Source organism: Bos taurus, chromosome 11 (genome assembly GCF_002263795.3).
Source record: "Bos taurus isolate L1 Dominette 01449 registration number 42190680 breed Hereford chromosome 11, ARS-UCD2.0, whole genome shotgun sequence".
Classification (NCBI taxonomy): Eukaryota; Metazoa; Chordata; class Mammalia; order Artiodactyla; family Bovidae; genus Bos; species Bos taurus.
In genome coordinates, this window is record NC_037338.1 from 73811637 (window position 1) to 73830577 (window position 18941).

General features: G+C 37.2%; 1 protein-coding gene across 14 annotated transcripts in view; it reads left to right on the forward strand.

Annotated features, from left to right (window-relative positions):
* DTNB (dystrobrevin beta) overlaps positions 1-18941 on the forward strand; it is a 241753-nt gene that overhangs the window by 109973 nt on the left and 112839 nt on the right. For all 14 annotated transcript variants that reach the window (XM_005213006.5, XM_059891335.1, XM_024998836.2 and 11 more), the window contains one exon: positions 14167-14291. In XM_005213006.5, the coding sequence (XP_005213063.1) occupies positions 14167-14291 (125 nt within the window). The remainder of the gene's footprint in view (positions 1-14166; positions 14292-18941) is intronic.

Sequence of the window (18941 nt, forward strand, 5' to 3'; positions counted from 1 at the left end):
TTCCTCACTGTGGTACTTGGGCTTCTCAGAGTGGTGGCTTCTCTCGTTAAGGAGCGTGGGCTCTACATGTGTAGGCTTTAGTAGCTGTGGCATATGGTCTCTAGCTGCAGGCTGGAGGCTCTCAGGCTCAGTTGCTCTGTGACATGTCGGATCTTCCTAGACCAGGGATTGAACCTGTGTCCCCTGCCTCAACCACTGGGCCACCAGAGAAGTTCCAAGCTATTTTATCTACCAAAAATAACTAAGTTTTGATTCTGGAATTTAAAAGTTTGATTGTCAAAATAAGAAATTCATTAAGTGGGCTGATCATCAGTGCCTGTAATGTAAGAGAAGATTTGTGAGCTGGATACTAGAGCAGAAAATTGTTCTTAAATACATGACGGAAGGACACAGTAATAGGAGAAAAAAAAAAAAAAGACATGGAAGATAGATTGAGGAGTGCCATCTAATAACGGTTCCAGAAGGAGGCTAAAGAGAATGCATAGAAGTTATATGTAAAGAAGTAAGAAACCCAATTTCAAGGTGGTGACCAAACACATTTTCCCACTTACCCTCTGTACCAAGCCCATAGAAATGATAAAAAATTAAGTTTAATAAATTATCTTTGAAGATTGAAAAGAAATGTTCCTGACCTGAAGCCATAAAACATTTTTAAGTGAAGGAGTGTATGTAAAGGAGAAGTTGCAGAAAGGAACTGCTTAACAGTGCCTGTTTGAGGTCATCACTACTACTGAGACCCTGAAGCTCTCTGCTGATTTTGTCAGAAAAGATTCAACATGAGGCCCCCAGCAAGGAGGCCACTATTGGCTAAGATGGCAAGTGAACAGTCCCATGGGAGATGTTTACATGGTCGTGAAAACCCAGAGGGAGCTTAGCACAGTGAAATATAAACAGCAGACCTACACCCTGTGGGTTAGAACAGTCAGAAAGAAACTTTAAAAATAGGTCAGTCTAATTTCCTTTGAGGACCAAGGATAGACTTTCATGCTTAATACAAGAAGTAGAAGTTATGAAACTATAAATAATAACGAAAATGAAGAATACAGTTGTTGAACAAACTCACTAGATGGGCTGCAGAGCAAACTGGATATAGCTAAAGAACAGATTATTGAACTGAAAGATCAGGGCAAGAAATTTTCCTGGAACCCAGCATCAAGAGATAAGTGTCTATAGACAGCATATATGTTTTTGTTTGTTTTTATATCCATTCAGCCAGTCAGTCTTTTAGTAGGAGAGTTTAATCCATTTATATTTAAAGTAATTATTGATATATATGTTCCTGTTGGGATTTTCTTAATTGTTTTTGGTTTGTTTTTATAGGTCTTTTCCTTTTCTTATGTTTCCAGCCTATAGAAGTCATTTTAGCATTTGTTGTAAAGCTCGTTTGGTGATGCTAAATTTTCTTAACTTTTCTTTGTTTGTACAGTTTTTGATGTCTCCATCAATTTTGAGACTCTGCTGGGCAGAGTAATCTTGGCTGTAGATTTTTCCCCTTTCTTTACTTTAAATACATCCTGCCATTCCCTCTGGTCTGCAGAGTTTCTGTTGAAATGTCTGCTGTTAACTGTATGGGGTTTCCCTTGTATGTTACTTGTTTTTCCTTTGCTGCTCTCAGTATTTTTTTCTTTGTGTTTAATTTTTGTCAGTTTGATTAATATGTGTCTCAGTGTGGTTCTCCTTGAGTTTATTCTATATAGGACTCTCTGCATTTCTTGGACTTGATTGACTATTTCCTTTCCCATATTAGGGAAGTTTTCAACTATAATCTCTTCAAAAATTTTCTGATTCTCTTTTGCTTTTTCTGGGACCCCTATAATTCAAATGCTGGTGCATTTAATATTGTCCCAGAGGTCTCTGAGACTATCCTCAATTCTTTTCATTCTTTTTTCTTTATTCTGCTGTTTAGCAATTATTTCCACCATTGTATCTTCCAGTTCACGTATCTGTTCTTCTACCTCAGTTATTCTGCTACTGATTCCTTCTAGAGTATTTTAAATTTCAGTAATTGCATTATTTGGCATTGTTTGTTTATTTGTTATTTCTTCTAGGTCCTTCTTAAATATGTTAAAATGGTTCTTGCATTTTCTTCATTCTATTTTCAAGATTTTGGTCATCTTTATTATCATTACTCTAAATTCTTTTGAAGGTCATTTGCCTATTTCCTCTTCATTTATTTGGTCTTGTGGGTTTTTACCTTGTTCCTTCATGTATACAATATTTCTCTGTCTTTCCATTTTATCTTACTGTGTTTGAGGTCATCCTTCCCCAGGCTGTGGGGTCTTAGTCCCTTTTGTTCTTGGTCTCTGCCCTCTGTTGGTGATGTTAGTCCAGTGGTTTGTGTAGGCTTTGTGTGGGGAGGGACTTGTGCCTGCATTCTGGTGGGAGGAGGTGAGCTTTCCTCCCCGCTGATGGGCAGGATTGTGTGAGGTGGTAGGTATTAGGGTGTCTGTGGGAAATCTGTCATTGATGGTTGGGTTTGTATTCTTGTCTTGCTTGTTGTTTGGGTGAGGCGTCCTGCGCTGGGTGCTGCTGACCATTGGGTGATGTTGGGTCTTGGATGCAGGTAGAGGCCTTCGAGGGAGTTCTCACTAATTACTACTCTAGGATCAGGGGTTCTCTGGCAGTCTAGTGTCCTGGACTCAGTGCTTCCTCAGATTCTCAGGCCTGATCTACAATCAGGGAACCAAGATCCCACAAGCCATTTATCAAGGGGATAAAGAGGATTAAAACTAACAAATAAAAAACAAAAAACTAGGAAAAAAAAAAAGAACCCTACACAAATGGCAAATGCAATAGCAGTTGAATAGTAACAAAAGCAAAGAAATATATACACACACACAAACAAAACCAAAACAGTCCAAAGAAGAGTACAGAGAGTGACCTGGTGAACAAAGGAAATAAAAAATAATGCCAACCAATGAAAAACAACACTAACTGAAACATGAAACAGAAAACAAGACCAAAGCAGAGAGCCAGCTGAGGAATAAAGCAAAGAAAGAAAACACACCAACATGGTGGGGGAAAAAAAGAAAAAAAACAGAAATGCAGAGTTAAATAGAAGTATTTTAAAAGATTTAGATATAGTAAAGAATAACTACGCCAAGAAAAGAACAATAAGAAAAACAATACAAAAAAAGGAAAGGGGAAAAAAAAAACCAAATCCCACAAAATTGCAAAAAGCCAATGTAGAGGTAGACGTATATAGAGAAAATACTAATAAAAAGTGTGATTAAGAAAAAAGTTCTCAAAATCTTAAAGTGCATGCTCCTCAACAAGAGAAGCCATGCCACAACTACATAAAGACCACACGCAGCAACGAAGACTCAACACAACCAAAAATAAAGAAGGAAAGAAAATTTAAAAAGAAAATGTAAAGAATCCAGGGACTTCCCTGACAGTCCAGTGGTAAGACTCTGCACTTCCAATGCAAGGGGCCTGGAAGGACTGATGCTGAAGCTGAAACTCCAATACTTTGACACCTGATGCGAAGAACTGACTCATTTGAAAAGATCCTGATGCTGGGAAAGATTGAAGGCGGGAGGAGATGGGGACAACAGAGGATGAGATCATTGGATGGTATCACTGGCTCAGTGGACATGTGTTTAAGTAAACTCCAGGAGTTGGTGATGGACAAGAAGGTGTGGCGTGCTGCAGTCCATGGGGTCGCAAAGAGTCAGACACGACTGAGCAACTGAACTGAACTGAACTGAACTGAACTGGATTTCATCCCTAGTTGGGGAACTAAAAGTCCACATAGTGCATGAAGTGGGGGGAAAAGAAATCCAAATGATACTAGATTAATCACTGGTTTTAAGAAATAACAGCAGAATGTCTTCAAGTGGCTGAGGAAAATAAATTTGAAATTAAAATTGTATTCTCATCCAAACTGTCCTTCAACAGCATGGATGCTATAATAACGTTTTCAGAATTTAAGGACTTTGAAAGCCCTTTGCTAAAAGAACTATTTAAAGATGCATTGCAGAAAGAAAATAAATGAACAAAGAAGGGAGTAATGGGATTTAAGAGAAAAAAAAAAAGCAGAGAAATCAGAAAAACAATGCTGAATGTAGATAAATATTGGTTGTAAGATATATGATGATTTTTAGTAAGTTGTGACTTAAATCAACAAAAATAGCAACTTGGAATTTGTGGTTAAGGAGAGCAAAGAGGGAATTAGAAGCTAACTATAGCCTTCCATCCCCAGTGAAAAATATGCATGCAGGATGAAAAATAATAACAAAACTGAAATGCAGAATTCAACTTGAAGAAAAGTCAGAGAAATTCTTGGCTATCAAAAATTAAATCCCAAATTGTGATATCCCCAGGATTTATTAGATTGGATAGTGAGGCTAGTGGTTGGGGTTATTAGTGCCTCTGAGGTACAGAAAATCTACCTGGGTCTACTCAAGGTGAGTAGAACTGGTGCTTTTGTAAAGTTTAAAATTTTAGAAGGGCTTCCTCCTTGTGAAAGAGGGGCTCAAATTACTCCTCTGGCCCAGAGAGAGTACAAGTAAGATTCCCCTACAAAAAAACAGTCCCCACTAAAGGTGAGCTCATTTTCAAATATTGCAAACTCTGTTATAAAGCGATCTGCTGTGAAGGAGAATCAGCGAGGACAACATATCGTACCTTAAGTGTGCCAAGGACTTTAGAAAATTGTACATCTTAAAAATTAAGGAAAAAAGTTTACAAATAGTGACATTTGAAAAAGGAATAAGTCTATGACAAAGGAACAAACTGAACTTCTAGAAATAAAAAATAATAAGGTTAGACTCAGTGGAGGGGTTAAATAGCTTAGCAGCAGCAACAGCAAAAATTAGGAAATGGAAAATAAGTCTGAGCAAATTAACCAGGATAGAGAATACTGAACACAGATACTGGAAAATGGAAAATGTGAAAGTCCATTGAAGAATTTGAAGGATAGAGTGAAAGATCAACCTAGAATTCCATACCTAGCAAGTCTGTTTAAGAGCAAAGAAAGAATATATATTTTCAGAAAAGTTCTCAGTGGGTTTGCCACCAATAGACTGTTGCTAAGGGAACTAACAAAAGATGTGCTTTGGGGGAAATATAAATTGAACCAATAAGAAAGAAATGGTACACAGCAGAGTTAGTAAATGTGAGTAAATTTAAATAAGCACTGTGTGTAAAATAATAATGACTAATAATTTTATTGGTCTGAAAATAAGATGCAGCTGAAGTACTAATCAATGCTATGAATATAGTTGAAGCATGGTTAGAATTAAAGGATTTTAAGTTACAAGATGAGAGTACAGATACTGACTAAGGTTGTGTAAAATGTTCATGTTAAATTGCTTAGAGGAGGTCTCTGACTTCTCTGAGGAGGCTTATGTTTCTGCCTGAATCCCCACCAGTGGTGGCTCAGGATGATGTATTCAGAGTAATTTGAAGTGAACGGACAGGAATGGCCTCCAAGACATCAATCCTGAACTTTTTCATTAGGCTGAAGTGCTCCCAAGTGTCAGGGTCTGTAGTCAAGTACCCTGAGATGAAGACTGTGCTGTGCAAGAAATTAGCTTGAGGCTGGTTGAGAATATAGTCATCTGAGCTCAAAAAATTTCAGAATATCTTAGTGCCTGGTCCACAGTTATCTATGTCCTTGCAGCTGCCCTCAGTTGGAGGTGTCCCCACCTCTACTCAGCCAAGTGCCCTCTTCCCGGTCCCCAGCGTAGTACTTGCGTCCCCAGTCTGCTTCTGACTTTTTGCAAGGAAGTCCCACTGCCCCTGGGGACCTCTCTGATCCTTTGTATGTTCTCTAAGTTTACTTGGCTGTGTTGTACTGTGAAAATAGTAAGACAGGCCGATTTATATGAACTATAGTTTCTGTACCTATGATATTGAGACTGTTAATATCTAATTCATAAAACATAGGGAGGGTTAAATGAGCCTCTGAATGTGTGCAAAGCCCCTCTTAGATAACGTGACACTAAATTCTCAGTAAACATTACTTCGTTTCAGACAAAGGAAAAAAAGCAACCACCAGAAGAGTCTGCTCAAAAAGTATATAATTGCCCAAATAAGGAAAACAAAATGAGAAAGATAAAACCTAAAAAGTAATTAAGGACAAAAATAAAAGGAAGAAACTAAAATAATAACAAGCTATAGAAACAAATCCAAATATATTAGTAGTCTGTGAACTAACTAAAATTTTCAGATAAAAGGCAACGATTGTCAAGTGGATATTTTTTAAAAATTTGGCTGTATGCTATTTACAAGAAACAGCAAAAATATAAAAAACATATACACGAAGTTGAAAGTTAAGGATAAAAAAAGCAGAAAATTAACACTGCTGCTGCTGCTAAGTCACTTAAGTCGTGTCCGACTCTGTGCAACCCCATAGATGGCAGCCCACTAGGCTCCTCTGTCCCTGGGATTCTCCAGGCAAGAATACTGGAGTGGGTTGCCATTTCCTTCTCCAAAAAATTAGCACTGCTTATGTTATATATGAAAGTTGTTAAGAGAGTAAATGCTGTACATTCACATTACAAGGAAAAAACATTTTCTTTTATTTTGTATCTATATGAGGTGATAAATGTTCACTAAACTTATTGTGATAATCAATTAATGATGTATGTAAGTCAAATCATTATGCTCTACATCTTAAACTTACACAGTGCTGTATGTCTATATATCTCAGTAAGAAAGAAGAAAAAAAAAAGACACACCAAGCTAAGAACTCACCAAAAAAAATGGCGAAACTTTATTAACCTCAGAAAATAGATTTCAGGGCAAAATAGATCTCATAGATTTCATTTTATGAGAGATTAAAGTGATGTATTTTATGTTATGTATATTTTATTACAGTAAAAAAATCTTCACCAGAGGTAAAATTTACAAAAGATAAAAAGATGAAATCAACAGCTATATATATACAACAGCATGAATATGCAACTACTAAACAACCTTGCTTTCTAAAACGGATTCAAGATAGAATAAAAACTGTAAATATTAGTATAATCATCAAATAATTTGAATTAGTAGCTTAAAATATTTATACAAAGGAAACAACCAGGCCTGAACAACTTTACCTAAGTTTCAACTTTCAAAGAAAAGAATTCAGTGTTACAAAAATTTCCCAAAGTCTAGAAAAAAAATAATGAGCATTCTGATTTCATTTTTAAGGCTAGAATTACCTTGGTACCAAAACGTTATGAGGACAAGAAAGGAAAATTACAGGCTATCCTAATGAACACAAATGAAAGCCTAAACAAAATATGAAACTTATCTCTTTAGTGTATCCAAGAGTCATGACCACTCTTGTTTTATTACAACATTTAAAGATAGGCTTCCCAGGTGGCTCAGTGGCAAAGAATCTGCCTGCCAAGAAAGAGATGGGGGTTCGATCCCTACGTTGGGAAGATCCCCTGGAGCAGGAAATGGCAGGAAATGGCAACTCACTACAGAGGAGACTGGCAGGCTACAGCCCATAGGGTCTCAAAAGATATGACTGAGCGATTAAACAACAACAAGAGATAGATTATTATAATTTAATCATTTCATAGATTGATGGATTAAATCTGTATAATCAATAAATAGTTATTAAGATCCCATATTCATTAATAATTTAAACATTTACACACATTATACCTTAGTAATCTAGGGGTAGGAGAATTCCCTTAACCTAATATAGTATATTTATAAAAACATAGTATCCATTATATTGGAGAAGGCAATGGCACCCCACTCCAGTACTCTTGCCTGGAAAAATCCCATGGATGGAGGAGCGTGGTGGGCTGCAGTCCATGGGGTCGCTAAGAGTCGGACACGACTGATCGACTTCACTTTCAGTCTTCACTTTCATGCATTGGAGAAGGAAATGGCAACCCACTCCAGTGTTCTTGCCTGGAGAATCCCAGGGACGGGGGAGCCTGGTGGGCTGCGGTCTACGGGGTCGCACAGAGTCGGACACGACTGAAGCGACTTAGCAGCAGCAGCAGCATCCATTATATTTACTGATGAAATACCAAGAGTATTTGTTTTAAGATTGAAAACAAAACAAGTAAGCTTACTATCACTTCTATTCAACATTTTCTTGGAGGTCCTAAGCAGCATAGAAAACAAGGAAAACAGATAAAAGACATTTTAATTGAAAGGAAACAAGTTACTGTTATTTAATGGTGACTGTCAATACAGAAGGACTGGAAGAATCTCCAAATAAATCATTAGAATAGAACAGGGACAATAAAAGTGAAAATAGATAAATTAGACTACATCAAAATTAAAAACTCCTGTGTATCAGAGGACACATCAACATAGTGAAAAGGCAAACTGTAGAAAGGGAGGAGATATTTATATATGATATATTTGATAAGGGGCTCATATCCAGATTGTATAAAGAACTCCTGTAACTTAAGAACAAAAAATAAAGCAAACAACCCATTAAAAAATGGGTAAAGGAATTGAATAGATAATTCTCCAAAGATGATTTATAAACGACCAGTATACTTAACACTGTTTAACCGTATATTTAAAAATGGTCAAGACGGTAAATTTTATGTATGTTTTACCAAAATTTTTAAAAATAGAGCTAGATGTGTAAAATATGCAAAATAGATATGCAAAAATCTTTCTGTAACTGGAAATAAATAACAGATACATACATCCTTTGTGAGCAAAAATCTATAACTTTATTTGAAGAAATTTAAAAAGGCTTATGGAAGTTTGCTGGCAATCCAGTGATTAGGACTCTGTGTTCTCATTGCTGAGGGCCCAAGTTCAATCCCTGGTTGGGGAACTAAGATACCACAAGCGGTTCACAGAAAGGAATGTTCAGTATGTGAGGATGTCAGTTCTCCCCAGAAATGTCTATATATTCAATCGGTTTCCATCAGAATCCCAGCAGGGTTTCGTGTGTGTGTGTGTGTGTGTGTGTGTGTGTGTGTGTGTGATAAATGACTGATGGTAAAATTTAAGTGGAAGTGTGAAGGGTCAAGAAAAATGAAGACTCTCCTAATGAGGAAGCAAAGTTTGAGGCGCTGGTACTTCATGAAAAGAGAAGTGGAAGTGTAACTGCTAAATTATCTTGAGACTGGTATAAGTTCAGAAATAGAGTATCTGTCTTGTAGGAGAAGAATGGGTTGTTTATTAAATGATCCTGAGGCAATTGATTATCCATATTGGATTATTTCCTTATACATATAAAAAAATCAGTTCTAAGAAGATTCAAATCTAAAAATGAAAGATAATAACTATAAAATAATGAAGACAATCTGGCAGGATACCTTTATGACCTCAGGGAGGGGCATATTTCATAAAATACAAAAGGCACAAAATATGAAAGAAAGATTAATAAATTGGGGCTGCTGTATATTTTAAGATGACCAATCATCAAGAACAACAGAATGAAAAAGAAACCTTACATGAAAGTTGTTTGTAAGATATACCTTCTGTAAGGTTAAAATACAAAACATATAAAAAAAACTCTTAGAAATCAGTAAGAGAAAGACTCTTAGAAATCATTAAGAGAAAGACTCTTACAAATCAGTAAGTGAAACACTATTGCAGAGACAGGAACAAGCATTTCACAGAAGAACCACAGTGGCTCATAAACATGGGAAAAGATGCTCAGTCTTTCTAGTAAGAAGGAATTGCAAATTAAAACCACAATAACATTTATCACCTACCAGATTGGTGAATGTTAGAATGTCTAACTGTAACAAGGGTTGACATTAATGTAGAGAGAATCTCTTACACAGCTGATGAGAGAGGAAATTAGCGTAACCACTTTATAAAAGCAAGTTGGCAGTGCCAAGTAAAATTGAATGTGTATAACTTATGACCCAATAATTCTTTGGAATAACTCTTAGGAAATTCTTTCACATGGTCACCAGGAGACATGGACAAGAAAGTTTTACAGCAGCATTGTGACGGAGAGGGAAAAAAATGGAAAAACCCAAATGTTCATCAACACTGGAATGGCTATATAGATTATGATGTAATTGAGCAACGTATAATCAAACAGTTAAAAAAAAGAATGAATTACAGATCAATTGTAACATAATTTTGAGTAAAAGAAGTTGCATAAAAATATATATGTAAGCCTATATAGGTTTTTAAGCATGTATTAAATCATGCATTTTTTATAATACATAATTGCTGAAATAGTAAAATCAAGCAAACAGTACAGAATCCAGGATACTGATAACCAAGAAAGGAGCAGGTGTGGTGGGAATGGGCTGTCTTAGATGAGGGCTCACAGCCAGGCTCCCAAGTGATGGTAATGGTCTGTTTTCAGACTGTAAGATAGGGGGTAGATGGGTATTTCACATTTTAGAGCATACACAGCCATTTTATATGGTTTTGATGTATTTTAAAAAAATGTAACCGGTAATATTTTTAAGAGATGATGGGAAATGTTTTGAAATTAGGTAAAGTGGATTAAAGTATTGAAAATGCACGAAGATTGAAAATCATCACCTAAGAGTGTTTGGAGGAGATTTAATTTTCTAGGTTAAGGCCTCCCCCTGTATCAGTGTTAGGGTTCAACTGAGGGAAAAGGTATAAAAAACTGTCAGAACTTCCCGGGCCTGGAGCTTAAATGAAGTGTGGGGGTCACCAGTCCCTACACCTGGATTGCTTTTCTTCCTCCCTCACCCCCTGTACTTCTATAAATATTTAGTGACTGACTGCCAAGTCCTGGACATTGTACTAGGGGCCAAGTAGTCAGAAGAGGTAATGTCTCTGTCTTGGCAATTATAGTAATGGTAGTTTTCAAACTTTTTTTTTTTTTTTTCCAGTTTTCAAAGTTTTGCTCACAGGCTTTGTTAATCTTAGTTTCCTAATCAGACTCCACAGGGAAATCACTTCATGGCCATATTATAATTCACTCTTTAAGATATTCTTAAGGAAGTCGTTTATTTACCTTAATTTACAATTTAATTCAAAGTGTTGGCCTTCCCAGGTAGTGTAGTGGTAGAGAGCCCACCTGCCAATGCAGGAGTCACCTGAGACATGAGTTCGATCCCTGTGTCAGGAAGATCCCCTGGAGTAGGAAATGGCAACCTACTCCAGGATTCTTGCCTGGAGAATACTCATGGACAGAGGAGCCTGGCAGGCTGCAGTCCATGGGGTCGCAAAGAGGCGAACACGACTGAGCGACTGAGAACACACACCCACCATCTCCCGGAGTTTGCTCAAATTCACGTCCATTGAATTGGTGATGCCATCCAACCATATCATCCTCTGTCTCCCCCTTCTCCTCCTGCCCTCAATCTTTGCCAGCATCAGGGTCTTTTCTGATGAGTCGGCTCTTCACATCAGGTGACCAAAGTATCGGAGTTTCAGCTTCAGCATCAGTCTTTCCAATGAATATCCAGGGTTGATTTCCTTTAGGATTGACTGATTTGATCTCCATGCTGTCCAAGGGACTCTTAAAAGTCTTCTCCAGCACCACAGTTTGAAAGCATTTGGTGCTTAGCCTTCTTTATGGTCCAGCTCTCACATCCATACATGACTATTGGAAAAACCATAGCTTTGACTATACAGACCTTTGTTGACAGAGTGATATCTTTGCTTTTTAATATATACATATATATGTTTATTTCCAGTCTTTATCTCCTTCCCATACACATCAAGCATCTCTTGATGTACTCTGTTTGGAATTGGCTTTGCTGTATTGATTTAATCTTCTATCTATATTTTTGAAACTTGAACTGGTATCTAACCTTAAACCTTGACTTGGAGCAGTGTTTTTGAAAGTACAACAAGCACGCTGCTAGAGAATATTAAGTGGTGGGAAGGGAAACATTTTTCATTTTAGCAGTCTTATTTTAATGTTTATTGTAAAATATGCACATGAAACCTGTGGTTTCATGGCTGTTATTACTCAGGATGCAACTAACATAGGCTATGTGATATCCCATCTCACATAGAGTGCATGAATTACTGGCCCAGGGGGTTCTCAGATGTAGCAAAAAAAAATCACAGAATAAATCCATGGATTACAGGCATAGTGTTTAGTTGTAAAGGTGAGTTAAGATATCTCTGGTGTCCTCTGATGGTCCCCTACTCATATCATAACTCTAAAAAAAAATTAAGCTTCTGTGGTTTAGTCAGGAAAAAGCAATCTAGAAAATTCATCTAAGCAAACAATTTCAGATAACATCTTCTCTTGTAGGTCGGGTTCTGGAAATACACAGATAAATAAAATGTAGATCCTATCCTTCAAAAGCACTAGCCTAACAGATAGGCAAGTGCAGTGTAGTATTGGAACAGTGCAACAGTGGACATGTGTACTTGTCAAATGGGTAACTTGGAAGAGTGGGCGCCGACTTAGTGAGCGGTGAGGGAGGTCTTCAGAGAGAAAGGGATACTTGCAAACAAGCAGTCTTGAGAAATGAGCTGAAAATTTACAACGAAGTAGATTGGGAAAGGGAGATCTTAGAAAGACGCGGGCCAAGGTACAGATTAACTGAACAGCTTGTTCATGCTGATGTGGGGTGAAAGGTGAGGACAGAGAGTGGAGCCAGATATGAAAGTGCCTGTGTGGGAATAGGATGGCATGTCTTTATATCTTAGTCTATAAATGACTGTTAGCCTTCGAAAGGTTTCAAGCAGAAGACTGCATGATGTCTAGGGCAGCGTAACAGATGGAGCAGAGAAGGGGGAGTCAGGATACGTATAGCTACTCATTGGGCAGAGAGAGCAGTTGTGGGGAAGTTCAGAATTTCTGCTTTGTTTAACTTCATATAATTTTCAGGAAATTTGATTGCATATAGATATTTTTCCCCAGAATTTAATGTGTTCAAGGAGGCTCAAGGAGTCTGTTATAAACAAGGTATTAAGTAACTTTCCCTATATATTCTTAAAGGTAAATAGATTTTGGCTTATTTTATGTAAATAGATTGTGGCTTATTTTATGTTAAAATACCGGCTCCCAAGGTGACTCAGCAGAAAAGAATCAGGAAGATCCCCTGGAGGAGGGCATGGCAACCCACTCTAGTATTCTTGCCTGGAGAATCGCATGGACAGAGCCTGGCGGGCTACAGTCCATGGGGTTGCAAAGAGTCAGACACGACTGAAGCAACATAGCACACATGTATGCATGTTAAAATACATTCAGGCTGGGAATTCCTTGGTAGTCTATGGATCAGGACTCTTGCACTTTCACTACCAAGGGCAGTTTGATCCTTGTTCAGGAAACTAAGATCCCGCAGGCTGTACAGTGTGGCTAAATAAATAAATAAAAATAATGCAGGCAGGATATTAAATTAAGTGGAGATGTGCTACTGATGAGACACAGCTGCAAACAAATTCTGTTTTCCAGTTAAAGTGGTACATATGGTAACACACTGCAGAGGCAGAAGAATTAAATATTTAAACTTTTTTTGCAACTAGTATCCTGCCAGGAAAATCTCAGACAACAGTATTATTTAAAGGGAATTGAGTGGACAATAAAGTAAGTTTATAAAGAACTTCCTTTAAATATGGGTTTCATATTCTACATACCTTAGTCGTGGCATACTGTTTACTCTTGTTCGTATTTACTATCACACTTAGGCCTGCTCGTCTTCGGATTTGCTGTGTATTGCTCTGCCTTCCCAAGAAATGTATTAGTATGCCAACTTACTTCTGTACCTTCGGCATGTCATGATTTAGAGTCACGGATCTGATGCTGATTGCACTCGCTTGTGTCTGTGTCCACGGCCAGCCCCTTAACACCAAGTGTTCTGTTTCACATTCATTTGGAGGATAGTCTCTTAATATCTCTGGGGATATGGGTTGGTCAGCTAATTTGCTAACATTCAAGGGTTATGAGCTCAGCATTCCCATAACCTTTTAGTATTTTAGTCCAGAAAAATTTCTGACTCTGACCAGGGAATTAACTAGAGCATCTTACCAGAATAATCCAGAAGCAATAAAAGAAGCAGTTCCCACAAAGGGCACATAGACATGTTCAAAAGGAACGTTAACACTAGCGGGGTAGTGTGACTGCATAGTGGGAATGCGGGAGGCAGAAACGAAGGGCCACAAACGGGCTTGGAACAGCTGTAGATTCCTTTCTGCAAGGCTCAGGAGTGTTCACCATAATGCAGATTAGCATGTATTTGAAAAGATATTTTCAACAGCTCTTGTCATTAAGTTAACATTCTTTTTCGTTCTTTTGAAAATTCAATTCCTATTTCCTTATTTTCTGCTTTGACACAGAAATCCCCTGCAAAGAAGCTGAGCCATGCAATTAGTAAATCCTTGGGGTGTGTACCCACCAGAGAACCCCCGCATCCTGTTTTTCCTGAGCAACCAGAGAAACCACTTGACCTTGCAAATATAGTGTAAGTATATACCTGGAGTCAGATGTGCATTATACTGAAATGGATACCTTACTGAATTCTTTTGGGTCAGAACTGGATCAGCTAACATGAATGTTTAACCTTGTGTTTTTTACTTTACTTTTGGGGATCTTAATACTTCAGGCTTTCAGCACCTTAAATCACCATAATATCTACATGGAAACCTAGCTCCTGAGCCCTGAAGCCTAAGTAATACAGGAGTCTCCATCAGAAAATTAACACATTACGTGTAATTATTATACTGGGTTTAACAAGGGTACCTTTGTTATTTGTGTTCTTTTCAGCAGTAAGGATCTTTTCTCTGCAACAATTAATGACCACTGAGATTTTAAAGTTAATTTAGACAACATGAAAATGAAAATCAACCTCATTTGTTCTTTTCCTATTGAGAGAAAATTGGAAAACACAGACTGTACAGGGACCAGTTTCATGGAAGACCATTTTTCCACGGGACGAGGTGGAGGGTGGAGTGGGCATGGTTTTGAAATGATTCATGTGCATTATATTTATTGTGAACTTTATTATTACTGCATTGTGATACATAATGGAATAATTACACAGCTCCCCATCATTCGGAGTCAGTGGGAGCCCTGATCTTACTTTCCTGCACTCAGATCCCTCACACGCACAGTTCACAGAGGGTTTGTGCTCCTATGAGAATCTAATACTGCTGCTGACCTGGCAGGAGGGAGCTCAGGATGTAAGGCAAGTGATGGGGAGAGGCTGTAAATACAGATGAAGCTTTGTTGGCTCACCTGCCACGCAGCCCGGTTCCTCACAGGCCACGGACCAGAACGAGTCCTAATGGATACCTCCATAGCGCTAAATAATGTATTCAGAGCACCATTTCTTGGCTTATCCCTTTTGGACATGTTGAATTCCTTCCGTGGTATAGAGGACCAACCTCATTTATAGCTCTGCACATCAACCCGTCCCAGCTTTTCATTATTCTATCACCATTTAAAAAATTATTTACCTCTGTAATCTTGAATGTAGTTCTTAAACTTCTATTTCTTATAACTTCTTTTGACTTCCCCTATGTAACTTCTGTCCCCTTCTCCCTTCTTTTGCCTCCTAACTTCTGTCATCTCTGCCATTACTTTTAATTGTCAAAGCTGGTAATGGTTCTGTTCTCCTGTGATCATGACTGAGTCTTCTGAGATTTATTAAGGGCTCAGTCTAAAAGTTGAAAACCTAATAACAGCATTTTTAGTTAATTCCATTCGTGACCGAGTGGAGCTGTGTGCTGTCACCCTGGGTACCGTTGTGTTTAGTCCAATGTCAGGGTCCCTGTGCCATTGCTGTCGTTGGAGCTCAGTGGGATCCTCTTTCTTACCACGGATTGCTCAAAAGTGTGCCTGTTGGCTTTATAGCTGGACTGACTTTCTTGTACTGTTTTTGCAGTGGTTTTTCCTTCAGTGTTCCATTGTTTTCTTCTTCCTGGGGAAAATAAATACACTTTTCTCCCACTGTGTTTCATAGTGGATTTTACCTATTGTGTGTAACCCATTGTTTGATTAAATTTCTTAGCCTTTTCTCTTTTAGGTTAGTGTTTTTTATTTGAATTAAAAAAAGAATCTTGCCTGCTCCAACACTGTAGTGATTTTTTTTCTCTGTTTTTAAGTTTTAAAGATGTCCCTTTTATATATATCTTTAATTCATCTGGAACAGATTTTTAGTGTGTAGTGTGATGTAGAATATCCAATTCTCTTTCTCTCTTTGCATTTGAATAACTTGTCTCAAGGCCATTTGTTGGATAATCTATCATTTCCCCACGTAACTACAAGGCCATCATTGTCATAAATGAAGTTTCCAAATACGTACGTCTGATTTCTGGGCTCTTTATTCTGTTCCTTTGGTCGAAATGTCTATCACTATGCCAATATCATGCTATCTTAATTACTGTAAGGGATTAAGTCATCTTCTTTTTTAGGGATGTCTTGTCTATTCTTTGCCCTTTGCTCTTTCATATAAATTTGAGAATCAGCTTATTGAGTCCCTCATAAAATTTTGATCAGAGATTTATTGACTCTAAAGATCAAATTTGGGAGAACAGACATCTTTACAATATTGTCTTCCCATTCCATGAATGCATTATGTCTTCCCACTTATTTGAATATTCTTTTGTGCCATTTAGTAAAGCTGTATAATTTTTCCTCAGAAGGTCTTGTATATGTTTAATTCTCGGGTACTTTGCATTTGTTGTTGCTGTTGCAAATGGTGCCTTTTTTTCCTACAGTTATTTTGAGATATAATTTAGATGCAATAAAATGCTCCCACTTTAAGTGTACAATTCAATGGTTTTTGGCAAATGTGTACAGTCGTGCACATGGTATCTTTTTTGAATTATGTTTCTTAACAGTCTGTTGCTGGTATCTGGCAACGTACATTGCTTTTGTATTTTAATCCACTAGAGAGTCATCTTGCATAACTTGCTTGTAATTCTAGCAATTTGTACTCAGATTCTTTTGGATTTTTCTATAAATAATTATATCACCTGCAAATAATGATTGCTTTTTTTCTTCCCTCTCATTCTTTATACTTTCAAATATAAACATACTTTTTTCTTTTCGTTTTATTGCGCTGGCTAGTTCCTCCAGTGCAATGTTGTATAGAAGTGGTTTGATAGGCATTCTTGCATTATTAGTAATACCAAAGCTAGTGCTTTCAGCATTCACTTTAGTATGTTCTTTGATGTAGGTTTTTTGTAGAGCTGTTTATCAGATAAAAGAGGTTCCCTTTTATTCCTGTTTTGCTAAGAGTGCTTTCTTTTTGTCATGAATGATGTCAAATTTTATCAAAGACTTTCTGCATTAATATGATAGCCTGAGTTTCTTTATTCTATTAATATAGTGAATTACATTAATTTTTTTTTGAATTGCATGAATTTTTTGAAAGAACCCTACGTTCCTGGATTAAACATAAGTTGACCCTCCTTTTAATACTCTGCTAGATTTCACTTACTAATATTTTGTTTAGATTTTTTTTCTATGTTTATGAGTTAAGTTGTCCTGTTATTTCTCTTGATTTTTTTGGTTTTGTTTTTAGGATAAAATTTGGTCAGTTTGTTATCTTAGAAAGTCGAGGAGCATTCTCTTTTTTTATTTTTTTGGAAGAGCTTGTTTAAGATTGGAATTATTTGCTCCTGGTTTTTGGTAAAACTTACCAGTGAAGCTTTCTGGGCTTAAACCCTTCTTTGTGGAAAGATTTTTTAACTGTTAATTCCACTTTAAAAAGCAGTTATAAGACTATTTTCATTTTGTATTCCTTTACAAGTCATTTTGGAACATTTTATAGCTGTAGGGATTTGTCAATTCCATCTAAATTTTTAAAGTTATTGTCACAAAGCTTATAATATTTTATCAGTGATATTTGTGCTAATATCTTTTTCATCCCTACTCTCACATTTTTTTTTTTTCTTGAAAAATCTTGCCATAGGTTTGTCCAATCTGGTAGGCTTCCAGAAGACCACCTTTTGGTTTTTATTATTCTTTTGTTATATGTATTACATTTAATTTTTTCATTTATTTCTTATCTTTATTATTTCTTTTGTTAAAGCTTGTTTGGGTTTATTTTGCTTCTCTTTTCCTAACTTATTTTAAGATATAGTTCGCTTACTCCTGGGCTTCCCTGGTGGCTCAGATGGTAAAGAATCTGCCTGCAGTGCAGGAGACCCAGGTTCCATCCCTCTTTCAGGAAGATCCCCTGGAGACAGGAATGGCTACCCACTCCAGTTTTCTTGCCTGGAGAATTCCAAGGACAGAGAAGCCTGGTAGGCTACAGGTCATAGGGTCGTAATGAGTCGGATACGACTGAGTGACTAACACACTAGCTTACTCATTTCAAGTCCCCCCCCTCCCGCAATGTAAGCATTTAAGACTATACATTTCTCTGAACACTCCCTGAGTAATGTCCAAATTTTGTTATGTAATTTTTTATTATTTAGTTATAAATATTTTCTAAGTTGTTAGGATTTCTTCTTTGAGAAGTATAATGAATGTCTTAATTTCCAAATATATGAGGGTTTTCTAGTTGCCTTTTTGTTATTAATTTCTAATTTAATTTCATTTTGGTCTGAAAAATCTTTATTATTCAGTTCTGTCAAATTGTTGAGACATGCTTATTTAGTATAAGATCAAATTTTTATTATGTTCCAAGTTATATGTATGTATATGTCCCCTCTTTCTCAGATTTCCCTCCCTGCAGGTCACTGCAGAGCTCAAATCATCCCATCCCCTGTGAATAGCAATTCTTGCTGCTTGCTGAAATTTAAATTTTCCATTCATTTAGCAGATTTATTGAGGACCTTCCAGGTACTATGCAAGGTGCAAGCGGTAGTCACACAGTACTTTCCTTATATACAAATCAGTTTGAATGACAGTGAGGAAACCAGTTTTATAACATGCAGTGTTTCTAGCTGGCTTCCTGAGGAAAGAGTTACAAGTATACATAACTCAAAAGATGAGAAAGCTGTGAGGGGTGGGCTGCTATACATTTAGAATTGTGATCAGGAAAAGGAAAAGGTTGCTGTTTTGCATGAAGGCAAGCCACTCCGGTATTCTTGCCTGGAGAATCCCATGGACGGAGGAGCCTGGGGGGGCTACAGTCCACGGGGTCGCAAAGAGTCAGACA